Source organism: Musca autumnalis, unplaced genomic scaffold, assembly GCF_047663935.1.
Source record: "Musca autumnalis isolate F117 unplaced genomic scaffold, ASM4766393v1 scaffold_1, whole genome shotgun sequence".
NCBI lineage: Eukaryota > Metazoa > Arthropoda > Insecta > Diptera > Muscidae > Musca > Musca autumnalis.
In genome coordinates, this window is record NW_027411644.1 from 234,900,242 (window position 1) to 234,923,405 (window position 23,164).

General features: G+C 37.3%; 1 protein-coding gene across 5 annotated transcripts in view; it reads right to left on the reverse strand.

Moving 5' to 3' along the window:
* Positions 1 to 23,164, reverse strand: part of sima (HIF-1 transcription factor component sima) — a 519,843-nt gene that overhangs the window by 423,927 nt on the left and 72,752 nt on the right. For all 5 annotated transcript variants that reach the window (XM_073960486.1, XM_073960484.1, XM_073960485.1 and 2 more), the window contains 3 exons: positions 4,312 to 4,499; positions 3,902 to 4,242; positions 3,614 to 3,838 (listed from right to left, as the gene is read on the reverse strand). In XM_073960486.1, the coding sequence (XP_073816587.1) occupies positions 3,614 to 3,838; positions 3,902 to 4,242; positions 4,312 to 4,499 (754 nt within the window). The remainder of the gene's footprint in view (positions 1 to 3,613; positions 3,839 to 3,901; positions 4,243 to 4,311; positions 4,500 to 23,164) is intronic.

Below are 23,164 nucleotides of genomic sequence, written 5' to 3' on the forward strand. Positions count from 1 at the left end.
TATAACATATGTATGAGCTAAATGGCGAAGTATTACTTACTCCACTCAATGGAACTCGTTGTACGATCAGTTACGTTGTACTAAGAGAACGATATACCACTCTTCTAACTAAAGCCAGACTTCGCAAGACATTACCCTTGTCAATGTTTGGATCCGTCAAAAGGTCTATGGGTCTATCAGATAGCTTGATTGATGCCTCTACGATGACCGTGCAGTGGGTACGCCCCTATGAGAATTAACACAGTGTCACAGTTAGCCAGACATAACCATCATGTCTCTTTCAATTCCACGGTGGCGGTTTCTTTGACACCGATTTGACCCGGACCCACACTACATACGCGTTCCTGCGGGTGCCACAGTGTTTACACGAACCTCTATTTGTATCGTTTTTCTATGTTGGTAGCAGCATATCCCAGAACGCCTGCTCCGGATTCTTTTGTTCCGTGCCGGGGCGGAAAAAATAGCGCAGGATCAACACAAACATCGATGATATGCAATAGATAGCGGGATATCCACCAAATAAGGGTTGCTCAGACTTGTCCATGTAAGGAACTACGACAGGCATTATATTGCTGCATACTGTGTGAACGCAGCACCCAGTGAGTTGTCGATTCGCTCCTCGGCAATGACCAAAGTGATATAATGCTGGCTGAGCAGATTAGTAGCTCGACGTTTTGCAAGGTCAATGTATAGAGTGTCACAGTTCCCCTGATAAAATCATCGCGTCATCTGGTCTGACAAATGACGTCACCTGTCAACCCGTCGTTTCTCTTGAGTCATAATTGGCTCCTTCAACAGACCGATTTCACACATCTGAACACTGCATCAATCATGGAAAAATAATTGGCCTAGTTTCAGAGAGTTCACTAATCCCCGCCTCAGAGATCTGCCCAACCCTTCTGATGTTGGGGTAGCAGAAAGGACATTCCGAGACATCACTGCAGCCGCGACGGGTTAGAAGAAGCTACGGGATTAGCTAATGAGAGTCTTGAACTTCGTCGTGCCAACCCCAGTGACCCCAGAGTCAGGTAACGGTTACTGCAAGTTAACAGGTTGGTCGACGGAACAAGTGGCTAAATCATCTGAAGAGCTGCAACATTGGAGCCGGAATAAGTGAATTGTGGGCAACGGTTAAGTCACTTTCGAACCCTGGAAAAAAGGAAGATAGGATCCCAGTCATGTTTGGCGACTTTACTCTGACTGATACGAAGACGTGCCCAAGTTATCTTAATAGTCAGTTTATCGATCACCCCGGCCCCGGGAATGACAGCGCGAAGAGAAGAGTGCTACATCGCATTCGATCTAGTCCTGCCGAGGATGAACCACCACAATTTACAATGGATAATGTTGCGAATGCCATCGGATACGCTAAATTATCCAAAGTGTTGGGCCCTAAAGGAATCTCCATGGTAATGCTAAAACAGCTGTATGAGTCGGAAGTCGAGTATCTCATTCAAGCCACCTGTCGCTAGCCACCCACATCGTTTCCGAAGTATGTTACTGTGAAAGTAATCTTAATTACCATATGTCGGAATGTGATGTCATAAGGTATCTTCATGATCTAAACAGAGAGGTACAACGTTACAATCCCGCGGCAGCAGGTTCTTTCGTACCCGGAACAATAGTGTTTCGGCCAGCGGCTGCCAACCCAGCATCAAACCTATGCTTCTACGTAGGTTTTTATGCTGCTACAACAACAACGTTACAAGAGGAAATCCTAGCTCAGCAAGCAAGTTTGAATATCATTCAACCAGTTGTCTCAAATGCCATAAAAACTCACGGGCAAAAGTGGTCCTTGTTGTCACAAAAAAAAAAGAATAGTTTTGACTCAACTATGTTCGCGATGAGTAAGCCGATACCGCCAACCATGCAGTCTATTCGAGGACAATGAAAGACTTCCCTTCCCTCCTTTCCAACGTTGGATAATTAAATATGTATATTTGCGGACGCCTATCGTTTGTGGCATTCAGAAATAAGAAGTCAAAGGCCCGTAGAGTGAATCAGGAAGTTCGCCAATGCGGGGTGATATTTCCGAAACTATTTAACCTCTACCTTTCTGAAAGTCTACACCCTCCAGATGTCATAGAGGTCGTAATGTATGCGGATGAATGTTCGGAATTGGCATCGAGCTCTATCCCAAGGTTTTGGGTGAAACGTTCGATAGCATGTTTAAGTCGCCAACGCAAACCACAACTTTTTGCGATCGGGATAGGAACAAGGTCCTCAAGTCTATGGGCGGCAGCACTTGGAGTGCTGGCAAAGAGACCTTGTTGACCTCTTACAAAGCAATAGGGCGGTCTGTGGTTAGCTATTCGACGCCTGTGGTGTGCGCTACACAGCGGAAGAATATTCAAACATGTCAGACTTGATGCCAAGTTGATGACCGCGACAGGGTCCCTCCTCATGATACCAGTGGACTATCTTTATGAGAAGACGAAGGTTTTACCGGTGCATAAGCACAACAAGGTGCCACAATCTAGTGGAGAGGCTTCCCCCACCCAGGCAAGTCAGGGGAGATTTTCATAATCTAGAGAAGTCCAAAGGTACTAACGAGCACTTCTAGATCAACAAGCCTATCTGGCAGGCTTGGATACCGCATTCACACTGATGCTGTTGCGCTGGCAGACACAATGTGAAGCCCGTAATCGGAGAAAAGTCGACATAGTCAATTTTGAACATAATCCAAGTTTTGGAGTCACTCCTTTCGATAATTTTCTGGGGCAGTAGCCACGTTATTTGGTTATCGTAGAATTTTTACAGCGTTCAGGTCATTATCTCAGGAAGTATGGACTTGCCTACGTAAAACATAATATTGTTCTAAGAAGGACAACATCTATACAGATTACAAAACAATCCTCGAACAGTCTTTAACCTGCATTTATGCGAACATTATCTAACTTTTGTGGAGGAGATAACCGAATGAGTTGAACGATATAGTCAAAGAAGGACTATATCGGACAAATCCTTAATTATTATTTTGAGAGAAATATTATATAATTGTTCCACAAACATCCCATAAGGGACAAGGGAGACTTCTCTCATATCAATGAGTGCATCCCGATTCATATTTAGCTCAATGATATGGGACCTACAGTTTATCGCCGAGTCCGAAAGGCGTGTCTAGGACACCACAAGTTTTACATGGCTGAAATACTCAGGAAATGTCGCCAACATTACTCAGGGGTATTTTGCCACCGTTGAAAAGTGTTTTGATGTTGCCTGGCCGGGGAATCGAACCCACGACCTTATGTGTGCCATGCGGGTGTGCACCACGGTGGCACCCAAATGAGAGAAATATTACGAAATGCAAAAACTGAAACAATGTCACTACATACACATCCCCGAAGGGACACGAGCGCCGATTCGTATTAGCTCAATAATATGGGACCTATTTTTTATTGTCGATTCCAAACGGCTTGTCTTACGACACCACTTATAGAGAAGTTTCATAGTATTTTGCCACCGTTCGAAAGTATTATGTTTTTGCCCAGCCTGGGAATCGAGCACGGGCATACAGAGTGCAAGGCGGACGGGCTTCAGATAGAAAGCAATCGTTCCTTAAAAAATTCACTCTCTCCCTAATTGTCCATTGACTTCAAAAATGTCCATTTACCTTATAAGAAGCACTCTTAATATTAATGCTGCGACCACGGCTGGTCAGAGTGCACTTCAAACGCACAAATAGATCACGATGATCTGTGGAGATGCCCTCTTCCAATAAATGTTCATCTTTAATTTTATCAGCTACGCCATTGCGTTTAATGTTCAAGGCTTCTTTGAGCTCAGCATGATCACATTGATGGGCATATTCCCATATTTGTTGGCCCAGCATATCAATCTGGAAAGAAACAAAAATTAGTAAAACCAAAAGACCCTAAAAAATATCTCTGTGACCACTTACCTTTGATATGCCCAAATAATCGCTAATATTATCGGTAACATAGGTAATATCACCATCATTGGATAAAATCAAAAGGAAACCGTCTAAGGTTTGTTTTAAAAAGCGAGTCGATTCAATGGACTCATCATCGCCAGTAGTGTTGTTGGTAATTTCTTCTTTTTCCTGGTGTTCTTGCTTCTGTTCGCCATTTGAAGATGATTGTTGCGACTCATTTTCTGAGTCATCTGGAGTAGTTTGTTTTGAAGAGTTATTTTCTTCGTCATTGTCCTCGGATTTTTCTAAATCTTCTTGCTTATCATAGGGAATATCTAAGTCACCACAGAGGGCTTGTATTTTGGGAACTGCGAAGAGAGATAGAGGATACCATTAATGTTTGTTATCGCTAAATGTATGCATTGCAGGCTACTTACACATTTTCAACATATCACGAACTTTAAGATATGATATGGCAATACGCATAATCGATGCTTTATCCAGCTGTTGTACATCTTCTTTTTTCAGGGGCAGCACTTGGGCCAATTCTGTGAAAATTTCTGTTTCACGAGACCGTCTGCATCTGGCGGCATCACGTGAACGTTCTTTGCGTTTTTCATTGTTCCTGGAAAATATGCAAAAAATAAAATATTGAATATTTTGAATCAAAACTGCCTATAAAGAATTTTTTAAAATGTTTACTGGAAATTATCTTAGATTTGCTTAGCATTCTCCTATTGGATTTCATCTATTGAATCTATTTTTGTATTTGGAATTTGCATTGTTTATTTATATTTCAATAAAGCTAATGGAAAAACTATGCTGCACAGGGGTACAACAAACCAACAGATGTCTCCCATCCACTGTCAGTAAACGCATCATTAAATAGATGTTAGAAGCACTATTGCTACTCTCTTGAAACAAAAACATCATTGTTAAAATATGATGATATTTTAGATGTTCGATTATTACACTTAAGTGCGGGTATTGTGGCAGTTATGGGACAAAAACTGTTCAGTCGATCGGCGCAAAATTGACGAGATATTCAAAATTAAGAAACCGTTGTGCTTTGTGTGTAGACTCGCATCTTAGTTGTTGCATTTACCGCCAACAACAATTCTTAAATTCTAAATCATATCATTAATTTAGAACCAATAGAACAGATCCCTTATTTGCAGAAGCCGCTTTCCGTACTATTCTTTTTAGGCAAAAAATACTTTATTTTCTTTGCGAAAAAAAAACTATAGTGGAATGTGCATAAATTCCCTAAACTACAGTGCGTTGATTGAAAATGTGAATGAGACTCCCAATTGATTGACGTCACAACAGACTGTATAAAATATACAAAACACGTATCCCCATCATGATTTTGAACACTCAGCCAGTCAGTCATAATGTTTATTCTCCATACATGCAGTGCAGTGCAAGCCAGTATGTTTCCATAGGCATCAATTTCATGGAATTCAATTCAGAAGCTGACTGTTGTAGTATTCAAATTTCCATAGAACAAACATGGGACACCCTAAAAGTGCAAAGGTTTCAAGAAAATGTTTACATTTCTTGACAAATGAGACAGAATATAGGTTTAAATGATGCATTTGAAGATGTTCAGAACATAAGGATAAATGACAAAATTAAAGTTGATTATACCAAGCAACGGTCCTGACCGGATTTAACATGGCAAAGCCCAGGATTTATCTTGGTCCCTCTTTCATCCCAAGTGGACACTGACCACCTGGGGAACTGCCTTTAACAGCCGTTAAAGGTAGTGATCTAACATGTGCCGCGCGCACCCCAGTGAATGAAAGACTTGCTGCAATTCGAATAAAAGCTAAATTCTTCAACATCAGCTTTATTTGCGCTCTTGCTCCCACTGAAGAAAAGGACGAACAGACCAAAGATATATTTTACGAGCGCTTAGAAGAAACATATGACCGTTGCCCTGCCCATGACATTAAAATCATTCTAGGCGATTTTAATGCCAAAATTGGAAAGGAGAATATCTTTGGCCCAACAGTCGGGAAATTCAGGTCCACAGTGAAACATCTGACAATGGTGTGAGGCTGATAGACTTTGCAGCTGCAAACAACATGGTAGTTAGCAGTACCAGATTTAATCATCTCGATATTCATAAGGGCACCTGGCTGTCTCCAGATCAGAAAACAAGAAACCAAATTGATCATGTTGTGATAGATGGAAGACATTCATCGAGCGTGTTGGATGTACGATCGTTCCGAGGCGCAAACATTGATTCGGACCACTACCTTGTTGCAGCAAAGGTACGCACCCGCTTAAACGTAGCAAACAAAGTACGAACAGACACAACACGAAAGTTAGACATCGGTAAGCTGCAATCACAACAGATAGCCACAGCCACTCTACTAGCCTAATTGCTTAATCAAAGCTCTCCTCATCCCGATAACATATCAGCGCAATGGCAAAGCATTGCCCACTCCATGCAAACAGCCGCAAAATCCATACTTGGATACCAGAGACCTCCACCAAGGAATCCATGGTATGATCAGGAGTGTCGTGCTGCCACCGAAGAGAAAAATGCGGCATATAAGGCTACTTTACAATCCGTAGCAAAGCGTAGCGCACGAAAGAGATACAGAGAGAAAAGGAGAGGGGAGAAACGTCTTTTCCGCAGGAAAAAAAGAGAGATGGAAAAGCGGAAGTGTGAAAAAATCGAGATGTACAGGAGCCAGAATGAAGTCCGAAAATTCTACCAAAAATTCAAGCATCAAACTGATGGCTTTGGTACAGGCACATCCTCCTGTAGAGACCAGCAAGGTAATTTGGTAACTGATACAGATAGTGTACTCAGGATATGGAAAGAACATTTTTCAAATCTGTTGGTATCCAATAACAGCGAAGACGACGAAGATTCCACAGTCCCAATCCCAGAAGATGGTATTGAATGTATACCGCCCAGCCAAGATGAGGTGAAGACAGCAATAAATCGGCTGAAGAATAATAAGGCAGCAGGAGCCGATGGTTTGCCAGCCGAGCTGTTCAAAACCGGAGGCGACAAGCTGATAAGGTGTATTCATCAGCTAGTTAGCACCATCTGGCAGGAAGAACGCGTACCCGACGATTGGAACCTGAGTATCCTGTGCCCCGTCCACAAGAAGGGAGATAAGACTGTATGCTGTAACTATAGGGGCATAAGTCTACTCCTTATTGCCTACAAGATCGTGTCAGGGATATTGTGCGAACGACTAAAGCCTATGGTCAACGAGATAATTGGACCATATCAAAGCGGCTTTAGACCTGGCAAGTCCACCATTGACCAGATACTTACCCTGCGGCAAACCCTGGAGAAGACCCAAGAGATGTAGATCGACACCTACCACCTTTTTGTCGATTATAAAGCAGCCCATTGCGTTCAAAGGTATTCCAAGCCATGTCTGAATTTGGTATTCCCGCAAAGCTCATCCGGCTTTGTAAAATGACTTTAACTGACACGAGGTCCTCAGTTAAAATAGGAAAGAACCTCTCCGAAGAGTTTGGTACCAAAAGAGGTTTCAGACAAGGAGACAGCCTTTCGTGTGACCTCTTCAACTTCCTGCTAGAAAAGGTTATACGAGAGGCAAACGTCAAAAGAAGTGGCACAATCTACACCAATAGCCACATATTACTTGCTTATGCTGATGATATAGACATCATGGGCCGATCAGTAAAAGAAGTAACTGATACCTTTATAAAGGTCGAAGGAGAATCTGCTAAAGTGGGTCTGGCTGTAAACGGCGAGAAGACCAAGCTGATGGTGTCGACGAGCAATGCATCCATTGAGCTCGGACCGACTGTGGATGTTGGTTCCTATAATATTGAGGTAGTAAAAGACTTCGTACCTCGGCACCTCCGTAAACACAACAAACGACATTAGTTGTGAAATAAAAAGAAGAATTCTATTGGCCAACAGATGCTACTTTGGTTTAAATAAGCAGTTTAAAAACAAAGCCACATCTCGCCAAACAAAAATAACGCTCTACAAAACACTGATACTACCCGTGCTGATGTATGGCTCCGAAGCCTGGGTACTTGCGCAAGCAGACATGGCAGTGCTTGGTGTGTTTGAGAGAAAAATTCTTCGAAAGATCTACGAACCAATCTGCGTTGACGGTGAATATCGACGTCGCATGAACCACGAGCTGTATCTGCTATACAACGACATCAATATTGTTAAACGTATCGAGATGCAGCGATTGCGTTGGCTAGGCCATATCATAAGAATGAGCGATGATGAACCCGCTAAAAAGGCGTATGAATACATGCCACATGGCGGTGCACGCAGAATTGGCAGGCCAAGGAATAGATGGCGCAAACAAGTGGATGATGAGATGAAAAGGCGCGGTATTCCAGAGTGCAAAGCAACAAATAGAGAGGAATGGAGATCTCTTCTTAGTTCGGCCTATAGAACAAATGTTCTGTAATGGGCCAGCTAAGTAAGTAAGTATATATGTTTAAGTAAGTGGTAGTATACATATATTCTCAACCTCAAAGAAGTTTAGGCTAAACGAAGGACCAATATATACGTGGTTTTTTAAGACTTTTACCCTAAACGAAAGACCATTATAAACGTGGATTTTTTACGCCAAGCGAAGGACTAATATAAATGTTGATTTTTTAAGGCCTTTACCCTAAACGGAGGACCATTATAAACCTGGAATTTTTAAAGACTTTTAGGCTAAACGAAGGACCAATATAAACGTGGATTTTTAAGGACTTTTAGAATTCGTTTATACTTTATATTGATCGTGGATTTTTTTAGACTTTTCGGTTAATCGAAGGACCAATATAAACGTGTTTTTACGCCAATCGAAGGACCAATATAAATGTGGGTTTTAAAGAGTTTTACCCTAAACGAAGGACCAATGTAAACGTGGATTTTTAAGGATTTTTAGGCTTCATTTAGACCAAAATAAACGTGGATTTTTTAAATACTTTTAGGCCAAACGAAATACCATTAAAAACGTGGATTTTTAAATACTTTTAGGCCAAACGAAGGACCATTATAAACGTGGATTTTTTAAAGACTTTTAGGCTAAACGAAGGACCAATATAAACGTGGATTTTTTACGGACTTTTAGGCTTCGTTTAGACAAATATAAAGGTAGATTTTTTAAAGACTTTTCGGCCAAACGAAGGACCTTATAAACGTGGATTTTTTTTAAAAACTTTTAGGCCAAGCGAAGGACCCTATAAACGTGGATTTTTTTAAAAACTTTTAGGCCAAGCGAACGACCATTATAAACGTGGATTTTTTACGCCAAGCGAAGGACCAATATAAACGTGGATTTTTTAAAGACTTTTAGGCCAAACGAAAGACCATTATAAACGTGGATTTTTTAAAGACTTTTAGCCAAACGAAGGACCATTATAAACGTGGATTTTTAAAGACTTTTAGGCCAAACGAAGGACCAATATAAACGTGGATTTTTAAAGACTTTTAGGCCAAATGAAAGACCATTATAAACGTGGATTTTTAAAGACTTTTAGGCCAAATGAAAGACCATTATAAACGTGGAATTTTTAAGACTTTTAGGCCAAACGAAAGACCATTATAAACGTGGATTTTTTAAAGACTTTTAACCTAAAGGAAGGACCAATATATACTTGGGTTTTGTTAAAGACTTTCATCCTAAACGAAGGACCAGTAAAAAAGTGGATTTTTAAAGGTCTAGGCTAAATTAATGACTAATATAAACGTGGTTTTTTTAAAGACTTTCAGGCTTAACGAAGAACCAATATAAACTTAGATTCTATAAAGACTTTTAACATAAACGAAGGGCCAATATAAACGTGAAGTTTTGGAAGACTTTCAGGCTTAACGAAGGGCCAATATAAACGTGAAGTTTTGAAAGACTTTCAGGCTTAACGAAGGACCAATATAAAATTGGATTTTTTAAAGACTTTTAACATAAACGAAGGGCCAATATAAACGTTTGTCAGTATTTTGTATTTTTTTTACTGTTGTATATTTTGTGCTCTAATATGTTTTTAAACATTTTATATTTTACGTGTGTACAAATATTTGTGTTAATTTATGAGATTAAATGTTACCGAAGAAAAAAAAACACTTTCTCTTTAAATACATTCACAGACAGTAATTATAAATTACCACTGCAGAGGTAGATTGGTTATGAGCACACACACACCAGCCCCAAAAAAGATTTGGAAATCATAAATTGGTAGCACTAAGATGTCAGTGGGTTTTAAAATTAAATAAAATAAATGTTTGCTACAAATGTCCAATATAAACAATGGAACGTGTCGTCTAATAGTGAATGAATCTTAATTGTCATATGTTTCATTTTTAAAACAAATACGGAAAATTATAATTAAAACTAATATCACTTTGCTGAAGGAAACAAATTATGTATTGGAAAAACATTTCTATTCTCTTTTTATTTATTTGTAAAATTAACAACCTAAGGCCAATGACACTTTTGGCCAATATTCAAGTACAAATTCCAAATAGTTCATTAAATATGTATGTATGTAGGAATGTATGTGTATATACGAATACAAATATTTATTATAGTAATGAAAATAAATACCCCGATTTTGTTGAAGGGGTAGGGTATTATTAACGGGAAAGTAAACAAGTTTTATATATTAACACAATAAGCAGTTGTTTGGAACAATGGAACGCGGAGATTGTTGGAGTTTTATTGCCAACAAATAGTGGAATAAAGCCAGCCATAAATCATCGACTTCATGTTAAAGTGGAATAGTTTTGCTTTCATTTATTGTCAATTGGCGGTGTTGACAAGATTTAGGATTTTATTTGAGTAATTTTTTTAAATTTTCAGATCTCAGAAATTTGATTAGAAAAAACATCTCATTTCGTTATTAAACATGAAACAAAATTAAAAAAAAAATAAAAATAAATTAAAAAAAAAATAAAAATAAATTTAAATAAAAAATAATTTAAATAAAATAATTAATAATAATATTAATAATTAACTAAAAAATATATACATGTGAACATCAATAGGTTTAATTTCCATAAAAATCAACCACCTAATGTATCTTTTGATGTAAAGAAGGCCATAGCGAAACAAAGCCAATTGTTATTTATTTGTTTTAATAAATACCCATTTATTTTGTCTTGAATACACCTTGAATGCATTAACAATACCCGCACACTTATATATAAATTATTTAAAAAGCATGACATGCATTTTATTATTTTTAAAAAAAAATGTTGCATTTTTTACTACTACATTTTGTTGTAGAATTTTTTTTTGCATACTTCGAAAATAAAACGTAAAGGGAAGTTTGGTGTATTGCTGCCATTTATTTCGTTAAAAAAAAAGAATTGCTAACACGTTTCTTGGCAATTAATTTGTGTATGTAGTTCGCGAGCTAACCAAGCATTGTTCATTATTGCTGTTGGATACCATTGAAGTTGAGCTACGTGAAAATTACTTGCAAAAATTTTTTATGAAACACTTCAATTTGATTTAATTTGTAGTGGCAGTTAATTGACTGGGTAACAGGCATAACAATTATGGCACAAAAATTATTCAAAAAATGCATACATAAGGTCTAGTTTTGAGACACGCCGTTCAACTTTACAACTAACAAGTAAAAAAAGTATCAGTCGGCTTGGCCGACAGAGATATACCCTCAGCCTGTGTATATTGAAACAATTTTTTTCCAAAAAACGTATGTATTTAGAGGGTTTTAAAAATTTTGAACGTATGAACCGACAAAAATGTTGATAAGATTAAAGAGCAGAAGTTTTGCGGGGGAATTACTTAAAGGAATTTATCGACATTGACCATTATGGAAGTCGATCTCCAGCCACAGCATATGGTGCCATAGGGGGGTTTTACTCCCTTTGGGCTGTCTGCTTAAGAAGTGTGGTTTTGCCCCTGAAAAACTTTTACTGCCGTAATTGAGGCAGCGAATGCAAGTTGCTTCAACAAAAATCAAAGTGATTCGATAGCAGGTCTTAAAGTGAACATATCCGAAATTTTGTTTGGGAGGTACTGGATGAAGTGGACAAATATAGTCCAGATTTGAACCTGATCTATATCTGGTAGATATAATAAGATGTGTAAAGTATGGACCAATTCGGCCACTCCCTCAAAAGTAACCGTACGAAAATTGTTCCGAACATTTTTGAAATTTTGTGGGGGAGGTACATGAAGGAGTGGACCGATATAGCTTATCTTCGAACTTAAACTATGTTTGGACAAAATATTCCTAAGGCCAAATTTTGGACCCAATCAGCAGATCCGTTGGAGAGTTATCTTGCGCTCCAACCACCTCACACGGTGTCATAAGGCTTTTGTGAAACTTTCAGGCTATTTTTTCAGGAAGTTTGGACTTGCCCCTTATGAAACTTGTACCGTCGTATGGGGGGCAGTGAATACAAGTTGCTAAAACAAAAATCAAAGCGATTCGAGAGCAGGTCCTAAACTGAACTTATCCGAAATTTTGTGTGGGAGGTACCCAAAGGAGTAGACCTATTGAGTCCATATTGGAACCTCATCTAAGTCTGGTACATATTTCACGATGGGCAAAGTATGAACCAAATCGGTTACCCCCTTAAAGAGTTATCGTGCGCACAAAATTTCCGAAAATTTTCGAACTTTTGTGGGGGAGGTACCGGAAGGAGTGGACCGATATAGCCCATCTTCGAACTTAAACTAAGTTTGGGCAAAATATTACGAAATCCAAAATTTGAACCGAATCGGTTCATCCTTTCGAGAGTTATCGTGCGCTCCAGCCAGCAGGACAGACAGACGGACGGACATGGCTAGATCGACTCCAAATTGTCTGAAACACATTTCGTCCAAACATACTTGGGGTCTAAAACCATTATTTCGATGAGGCACATTTTCATCGTATCAAAGTGTATATACCCTCCTTAGCCTAAAGGCTGAGGGTATAAAAACCAATATAAAGATGGATTTTTTAAAGATTTTCAGCCGAAGGACCAATATAAACGTGGATTTTTTAAAAAAATTTAGGCTAAAGGAAGGACCATTAAAACGTGGATTTTTTAAAGATTTTTAGACTAAACGAAGAACCAATATAAACGTTGATTTTTTTAATTTTAAGGCTAAAAGAAGGAACAGTAGAAGGTGGATTTAAAAAAAGGCTTAACGAAGGACCCTTAAAACGTGGATTTTTATAATTTTATTTTTATAAAGGACCAATATAAAGACGATTTAAAACAAACAAAAAATTGAAATTAAAGATTTTCAGGCTAAACGAAGGACCAATATAAACGAGGATTTTTAAAGATTTTTAGTCTAACGAAGGACCAATATAAACACGGATTTTTTAAACACTTTGAGACTAAACGAAAGACCCATATAAACGTGGATTTTTCAACGAATTTTAGGTTAAACGATGGACCAAAAAAACATGGTTTTCTAAAAGAATTTTAGGTTAAACGAAGGACCAATATAAACTTGGATTTTTAAAAGAATTTTAAGTTAAACCAAAGACCAATATAAACGTGGATTTTTTAAAATAATTTTAGGCTAAACGAAGGACCAATGTAAACGTATATTTTTACAGACTTTATGGCTAAACGAAGGACCATTATAAACGTGGGGCAATATAAACGTGGATTTTTTAAAGACTTTTAGCTAAACGAAGGACTAATGTAAATGTGGTTTTTTTTAAAGAATTTTAGGTTAAACGAAGGACCGTTATAAACGTGGATTTTTCAAAAGAATTTTAGGTTAAGCAAAGGACCAATATAAACGTGGATTTTTTAAAGACTTTCAGGCTAAACGAAGGACCATTATTAGCGTTGGTTTTTAAGACTATTAGGCTAAACGAAGGACCATTTTAAACATGGATTTTTTAAAGACGTTTAGGCTAAACGAAGGACCGTTTTAAACATGGATTTTTTAAAGACTTTTAGGCTAAATGAAGGAATTTTTTGGGTGCCACCGTGGTGCAATGGTATGCACGCCCGCCTTGCACGCAGAAGGTCGGGGGTTCGATTCCCCGGCCAGGCAACATCAAACATTTTTCAACGGTGGCAAAATACCCCTCAGTAATGTTGGCGACATTTCCTGAGTATTTCAGCCTTGAAAAACTTCTCCATAAGTGGTGTCTTAAGACACGCCGTTCGGACTCGGCGATAAACAGTAGGGCCCATATCATTGAGTTAATATGAATCGGGGTGCACTCATTGATATGAGAGAAGTCTCCCTTGTCCCGTATGGGATGTTGTGGAACAATGTTTTTTTTTTTTTTTTTTTTTTGTTGAAGGAATTTTAGTTCAAACGCCTAAAGACGTTAAGAAGAGGGACCAATATAAACGTAAATTTTTAATGCATTTTAGTCTAATTGAGGACCCATAAAAACGTGGATTTTTATAGACTTCTAGTCCAATCGAAAGACCAATATAGACGTGGATTTCTTTAACTCATTTCGTCCCGATACAAGCTTTTTATTTATTTTTTAAGAAAAAAAAAAAAAAACAAGTGAGCAAAGGCTATAGTCGGGACGGGGCCGACCATGTGATACCCTACACCACTACCCCTGTGCATAAGCTTTTCACTGGTAAACATTTCTTTTAGGGAATATAATCCGACTACCACCAAAAATAATATGCCTCTTTCTCTCTGGGACCCCCATAAGCAACCAAAATTTCGTGACCATCCGATCAAAATTACGACCTGTAGCTTGATTGCAAAAAAAATGGAAGAATTGGATGCATTACCGACTATTGTGGTATCGCCCTTGTTTGACCACCTTCGCCAGCCTGCTTTACACCAATGTAAAGGTAATATTTTCTTCTTCCATTGACAGGCTTTGCCGTTGGAATACCCCCACTAGAAGCCGATATATTCACAAAGAATAAAACTTTGAATTTGTCTCCAAATGAGTTTTTCCCCTTTCCGACCCCTAAATATTATCCGACTATCACCAAAATCAATAGGCTTCTTCCTCTGTAGAGCCCCCATCTACCCCCAAAATTTCGTCACTATCCGATCAAAATTCCAACTTGTAGCGTGATTAAAAAAAATGAAAAAATGGGTATATTAATGAATTTTGCAATATCTCGGTTTGCTCACTTACGACAACATACTTTGCATCAATATAAACGAGATCTTTTCTTCTTCCATTGACGGGTATTCCTTATGGAATACTCCAACCAGAAGTGCATAAGAAAAAAATGTTGACTTTTCTCCACATAAGCTTTTCGTTTATTCCGACTCCAGAATATTATCCGATCATCACCAAACTAAATAGGCTTCTTCCTCTGTGGGACCCGCATCAACTCCCAAACCCACCTACGACAACCTGCTTTACATCGTTGTAAAGGTGATATTTTCTACTTTCCTTGCCAGGTTTTGCTTTTGATTTACCTCTTAAAGATACATAGATATTGGCTTTAAAATAAAATGTTGACTTTTCTCCAAATAAGTTTTTTGCCCATTACGACCCCTCAATATTATCCGACCATCAGCAAAATCAATAGGCTTCTTCATCTGTGTGACCCCCATTAACCCTCAAAATTTCGTGACGATCCGACCAAAATTGCGACCTGTAGCGTGATTTCCAAAAAGGCGGAAAAATGGGATGTATTACCGACTATTGCGAAATCTCCGTTATTTGCTCACCTACGCCGACCTAGTTTACATCATTGTAAAGATGGGATCTTCTACTTTCATAGCCAGGCTTTGCTTTTGGAAAGTTCCCAACCAAAGCTACTTTACATCATTAGAAAGGTGATATTTTCTACTTTTATTGTCAGGTTTTGCTTTTGGTATACCCCGTATAGAAGCTGAGATATTCGCTTCGGAAAAAAACGTTGTCTTTTTATCCACATAAGTTTTTTGCCCATTCCGACCCCTAAATATTATCCAACCATCACCAAAATCAATAGGCTTCTTCCCCTCCAAGACCCCCATCAACATCCAAAATTTCGTGACGATCAAAATTGCGACTTGTAGCGTGATTACAAGGTTTAGATGGACAGACGGACAGACGGGCAGACGGACGAACGGACGGACGGACTGACGGACGGACGGACACACATCGACTCAGCTCGTCGAGACATTCATTTTGGTATATATAAGTATGGGGTCTACGACCATTATTTCGATGCGTTACAAACTTTTTGGCCAAAACCAACTTATAATACCCTCCCCACATAGTGGTGTAGGGTATAATAAATAATTCGAATATAGAATTTTCGAATGATTTGTGGTATAAATGCTAGTTTCCAAGCATTGCCTTCGTCCACCCACTAAAATAATACCTAATGATCGGTCTAACCACCCATGAAACGTAGCATAATGGTTGAATGTGTGCGGCTTCTTCGGATTCCTAATTTTCAATGTACCTCTTAGGTCAACTCGAAAGAGAATTAATTCAAATATCACTCTAAAAATAAACTTCGCCTTAATAAGGCAAAACAAAAAAGTGGATTGTTTAAAGACTTTTTGGCTAATCAAGGGACCCAAATAAACGTGAAAGTTTAAAGTCCGTTTCGATGATTGACTCAGCAATATAAAGTGTATTTTAAAAGTTTTGGAATTAGGAAGGCTACCCTGCCTACGAAAAAAATCAAATTTAATAGTTCAACAACATCAACTCATAACTTTTACTTGTTATTAAAACTAAATCTGTTTGTCGTTTAAGCTGCACATAGAATTCGTAAGCTTGTGTAAAATATAAGATGGAAATCAAAGCACGTATTTACAGTTTTAACTCAAATCAAATTTTACATCAGAAACATGAAAGCACTGACGTAAAGCTGTTGTTTGACAAGTTTTATGTTCAGAAATGATTTAATCTTTTAATTTTACAAAATAACGGCGTTTCTTTATACTTCTTCTTCCTCGTATGCGTATACTTTAGACAACAGACAGGCAGACAGCAGCAGATGTGAAATGAAGTAGCTTTTGTTTAGACATATTGACTCTCATTTGTAAATGATCTTTGATGTAATAGTAATCCACATATTATGCAAAAATAATTCGGACCCCTTGCTTGACTCTTTTAAATCTATGTATCTTTCCCTATCTTTCTTCTAATCTTCTATGTTTTACAGATGTTTTATAAAGTTCTTATCAGTCTCAGACTGCGTTCTTGGACTCATGCAGAAAAAAATTGCTTTCAATTGTAAACTATTTATAGTGGCGCAAACCGCCACATTACCAATTGCTGCCTGACTGACTGACTATCAGCAAAATCGCCAGACGTCACATGAATTTTAAATTTAAAAAAATATTAAATAATAATTCTGAATAAAAAATGTTTACTATTGCAATACAACCAGAGATGGAAAGTATGCAATTGCTTATGATTTACAACTGTTTGAAATGTATTAAAAGTCGCAAACAATTACATACAAACTCGTACATATTTATGTATTTAAAATATCAATTTGAAGAATTTTTTGTTTGATTAAATACAACACAATTTATATGAACTGTAGGGGGGTTATCATGAACGGAATTTTTTTCACCGTGAATTTTTTCACTTTCTCCCTTAAGTTGCAACGGCGGAAAGACGCAACTCAGGGGGAAATTTCATTCATGATAACCCCCATAATAATAGGTATCGCCATCGGAAAACCACGTCTAAGTAGAATAACCACATGTGATTCACCGCAAGTCACATGAAGACATGCACATATTAAGATGCCACATAGTCATCCAGACACCGCCATGCGATTCTCATATGACTTGCTGCAATTTTCATGCAATGATTTGTGAATGTCATTGTCGTTAGATGCTGATTTTCGTAGCTAAGCGTTCACATGATATACAAAATTGCAATTTATTTGCAAACATATTTTTATTATTAAGAAGAAAAAAATTAAAAGTATTACAACAAACTATTTGACATTTAAATTAATTAATTTGGAAACAAAGTTTATTTTACTATTGTCATCATAAGCGTAGTAATTGACTTTTATGTGAATAGTACGGAAATATTACAACAACGTGCAGCTGCATTTTAAACGTTTAATCGCATAGCTGGCAGTTGGCAATTATCTGCAACAACAAACATAGCAATATTAATTAGTCGTAGTCGCGCGAATACAAATAGCTTCTCAATTTCAATTAGAAATAATAAATTCACGGAAGAAATTATATTATTCCAATGAATTATTAAAAACAAATAAAAAGTTAGTGGGCGTAACATGGAAGATAGCATTAATCCCCCTATGATTTTCATTTTTGCAAAAATAAAAACGTTTAACATTTTTATTTTAATAACGTAAGACCAATATAAAGTTGTTTTTTAAAAAGATTTTTAGACTAAACGAAGGAAAAATATAAATTTGGATTTTTTAAACTTTTACGATGACCAATATAAACGCTGATTTTTAAAAGAACTTTTTGCTAAGCGAAGGACCAATATAAGCGTGGATTTATTAAAGACTTTTAAGCTATACGAAGAACCAATAAAGCGCGGATTTCCAAAGACTATTAGGTTTAACGAAGGACCGATACAAACCTGGACATTTTAAAGACTATTAGGCTAAACGAAGCACCAATATAACATGTATTTAATGCATTTTAGGATGATAGAAGGTCAAATAAACGTGAATTTATTAAAGAATTTTGGGATGATCGAAGGACCAATATAAACGTGGATTTCTTAAATATTTTGTAGAATAATCAAAGGTCCAATATAAACGCGGATTTTTTAAATATTTTTATTATGCTCGAAGGACCAATATAAAAGTGAACTTTTAAATATTTTTATGATGATCGAAGGATCAGTATAAACGTGGATTTTTTAACCATTTTTAGGATGATCGAAGGACCAATATAAACTTGGATTTCTTAGATATTTTTAGGATAATCGAAGGACGAACACAAACGTGGATTTCTTAAATATTTGATAAATGTTGACGTTGATTTTTTAATTATTGTGAGGACGACAGAAGGATTTTTCCAATACTTCTAGGGTGTTGGAAGGGACAATATAAACTTGACTTTTTAAAGACTTTAAATGTGTTCGAAGAATAAACGTAGATTTTTTAAAAATATTTTTAGATAATCGAAGGACCAATAAACGTGGATTTTTATACCCTCAGCATTTATGCTAACGAGGGTATATACACTTTCATACGGGCAAAATGTGCCTCATCGAAATAATGGTTTTAGATCCCAAGTATGTTTTTACGAAATCCGTTTCAGTCAATTTGGAGTTGATTTAGCCATATCCGTCTGTCTGTCTGTCTGTCTGTGTGCCTGTCTTTCTGGCTGGCTGGAGCGCACGATAACTCTCGAAGGAATCAACCGATTCGGTCCAAAATATGGCTTTCGTAATATTTTGTCCAAACTTAGTTTAAGTTCGAAGAAGTTCCCCCACAAAAGTTCGAAATTGTTCGGAAAATTTCTGCGCACGATAACTCTTGAAGGGTCTAACCGATTTTGTCCACACTTTGCACATCGTGATATTTCTTCCAGACTAAGATGAGGTTCCAATATGGACTCAATCGGTCCACTCTTTCGGGTACCTACCACACAACATTTCGGAAAAGTTCTGTTTAGGAGCTGCTATCGAATCGCTTTGATTTTTGATGTAAAACTTATATTCACTGTCCCCTGTATGGCGGTACAACTTTCATCAGGGGCAAGTCCATACTTCCTGAGAAAATAGTCTAAAAGTCGCAAAACATCGCAAGATAACTCTCGAACGGATCTGCAGATTCGGTCCAAAATGTGGTCTTCGTAATATTTTATCCAAACTAAGTTTAAGTTCGAAGATAAGCCATATCGGTCCATTCCTTCAGGTACCTCGATGCCTCCATGCTTCCTGGCATACTGGTCCAACAATTATACGATGGCCCACTGAAATGACTAGTGGGCGCGATATCTATCGAAAAGATATGACACCCAAAATAAGATCCACTTCCATAAAGGACAAAGTCGGTTCTTCTTTTTAAGTACCTCCTCCGCAACACTTTTGAACTAATCCACATCTTTTTCGGCAAATGTCCAAAAAGGGCCACAAAATTCTGAAAAGACCCAAAATACATTCGATCTGTCCGTAGATGAAAGTTTAAATTCACATAGCCTGGGGGTATATCTCTTCCGGCAAAGCCGACTGGTACTTTTTTACTTGTTTAAAAATGTCTTGATAGTCGAGGGACCAATAAACGTAGATTTGTAGATTTGTAGACGTAGATTTTTCAATATTTTTGATAATCGAAGGACCAGCAGACGTCGATTTTTTATTTTTAATATTTTTTGATAATCGAAGGACCAATAAACGTAAATTTTAATAAATTTTGTTTTATAATCGAAGGACCAAGAAAGGTAGATTTTTAATATGTTTTGATTAATGAAGGACCAAGAAACGTGGACCTTTTTAAATATTTTTTGACAATCGAAGGACCAATAAACGTGGATTTTAAATATGTTTTGAAGAAACGTGGATTTCTTTAAATATTTTTACGATATTTTAAAGATTTTTAGGAGATGGAGAGGAAAATATAAACTTGTATTTTTAAGAGTTAATAGACGATCAAAGGAAAAACAAAAACGTGGATTTTTTAAATATTTTTTAAAGGCTTTTTACTTTAGAGTGACCAATAAAAATGTGAATTTTTTATAACCAGATAAGCTATATATCTGAGGATTGCAATCTTAGTATTCTATGTTCTAATTAAAAAAGGGATAAGCCTGAAACTGTGGAAGAGGGGCTCAGAGTTAATGTTCTAGTGCCTACAATTCCCTGAATTCAATACCACATACACTTGCGAAAACGATAAAAAAGGTAATAACCCACTCTAATGTTAATAAATGATTTACGGGCTAATGTCTGCGGATCTACATCTGGAGTGTCGATCTCTGCATAGAGAAGCTGCAATTTAGGCACCTGCGGGTGGAATGTAGACTTCCGATTTTATAGCCTAATAGGAAATGTGATCAAACGGAAATGGCTTCACAACAAGAATTTTACACCGGTGAACTGTGTTTTGGCTTGCATGGGAAGGTGGACAAATATATTTGTACACAGCATACCGATCTAACATTTTTAGGAGAGGTTTAAATGGGTAAGGTGCAGTGCAACTAAAATAATTTTTAAGGTCCATGTTTTGTCATCCTTTGTCCTTATATATTGACACATCCACGTAAATAGGGGTCAGAAGTCGGAGCTATCTTGGATTCAAAATCAGAAGATTCTTCTCACCTTCGGACCGAATTGTGACAGTTTTATTTTGGTAAGTAGTTACCTCGTAGATTGGAAGAAAATAAAAACAATTAAAAACATAAATTAAGAAAGTCACCTCATAACTGGGTGCCAGGTGTAAGTAAAAAACATATACAAAGATATCAGATGGCTTTGCTAAGTACCTCCTGCCTATGATTGGGCAAAGGCAATAAAAATTAAAAATTTATATAGAAAAGAGGGGTTTTTAACGTTTTTGGGGAAGTAATTAAAAACAGTTGGCCTAATTATTATAATATACTAGCTGAACCCAGTGCGCTTCGCTACCCCGACTAAGGTATAATATAGTTTGACACATTTGTTTGTAGGCCAATTTTCTTCCAAATTTCATTAAAATCGGGTATACATAGCGTGTTTGGTGCATCAAATACATGAAATCGGACGAAAATATATATGGGAGCTATATCTAAATAGATTTGCAATAAAAGCAATAGCGTTTTTCCTGTGGCTGAAAAAAGATCTTGCCCAATTTTTAGCCGAATTGGACAATAAATGCGAACTGTACATTGCGAACGGACGGTGTAGGGTATACATAGGAGTAATTCGGAATTAAGGTTCCAAGGGCTCAGAATATGTATCTAATATATGTCCACATTTTAGTATTCCCACCACAAATGCACTCCAAACATAACTAGTGCTGTAATTTCGTTCAGCGAGTTCTCAGATAGTGCGCGCAATTATCTTGAACTAGCTGAACCCGGTGCGCTTCGCTACCCCGCAGCACATTTACTTATAGGCCAAATTCCGTCACACATCTAAAATTTGGAGATGGTAAAAGATACCATTCTATAGATATTTGCATACAACATCTAAATTTTTTGAGGTACCTCCGATTCTGATGCTATATCTCCGGATCAACGCAGAATTTCAAAACATTTTATAGCCTATGTTACTTTCAGGTCATGTAGTGATATACTCTGAAAATTTGAGGAAGATCGGTTTAGCGGTATTTGAATCCATAAACTTCAAACAAACAAATAAACAAACAAACGTACAAACATTTTTCTACTTTATATATGTATATAGATATAATTGTTTCACAAACATCCCAGGCGGGACAAGGGAGACTTCTCTCATATAAATGAGTGCACCCCGATTCATATTAGCTCAATGATATGGGACCTACAGTTTATCGCCGAGTCCGAACGACGTGTCCTAAGACACCACTTGTAGAGAACTTTTACATGACTGAAATACTCAGGAAATGTCGCCAACATTACTGAGGGGTATTTTGCCACTGTTGAAAATTTGATGTTGCCTGACCGGGGAATCAAACCCACGACCTACTGGCGGGTGTGCATAACATTGCACCACTAATTATTGGCACCCCTAATTATTCCATTAAGATATTTAATCAACTAAGTCTAAACGAATAAAATTTTGGAATATTCGGCCCATTATTGAGTAAAAAACTGGACTTTGTGGCAATTTGTGAAGGAGCACGGTGCTCTTGAAACAATTTTAAATGGAAGGTGCTTACACCTTGGAAGTTTTTGCGGATTCTGAAACTACAATGTTCATAGATGAGAAATATCAAAAAACAAAAAAAATCGCCGGAGCGCTTTTTAAATAAATCGCGATTTAAGTTGACATTTTTAGGGGTTGTTTAGGTTTTCACGATTTTGCTTAGAAACCGCGAGTCCTGTCAAAATGGGACTAAAAAAAATGTTGTAGCTATGAAAATTCTCTACAAGATTGACCTTTGTGATAATTTAGTAGGTTTTACCGTTATTGAGATATAGAAGTTTAAATTGGGACAATGCACTGACTGTATCGGCCCATTATAAAACAATTCCATGAAGGGTGCGGCTTAAATAACTTTTGATGAAAACCGCTTACACAAGGAAAGTTTTTGTGAATTCTGAAACAGCAGTGTTCATAGATGAGAAAAATCCAAAAACAAGAAAAAATCGCTGTAGGGATTTTTAAATAAATCGCTGTCAAAATTCACATTTTTAGGCGTTTTTTAGGTTTTCACGATTTTGCTTGGAAACCGCAAGTCCAATCGAAATAGAGATAAAGAAAATGTTGTAGCTGTGAAAATTCTCTAGAGGATTGACGTTTATTATTTGTTCCCAGCCTGTACCATTTTTGAGATAA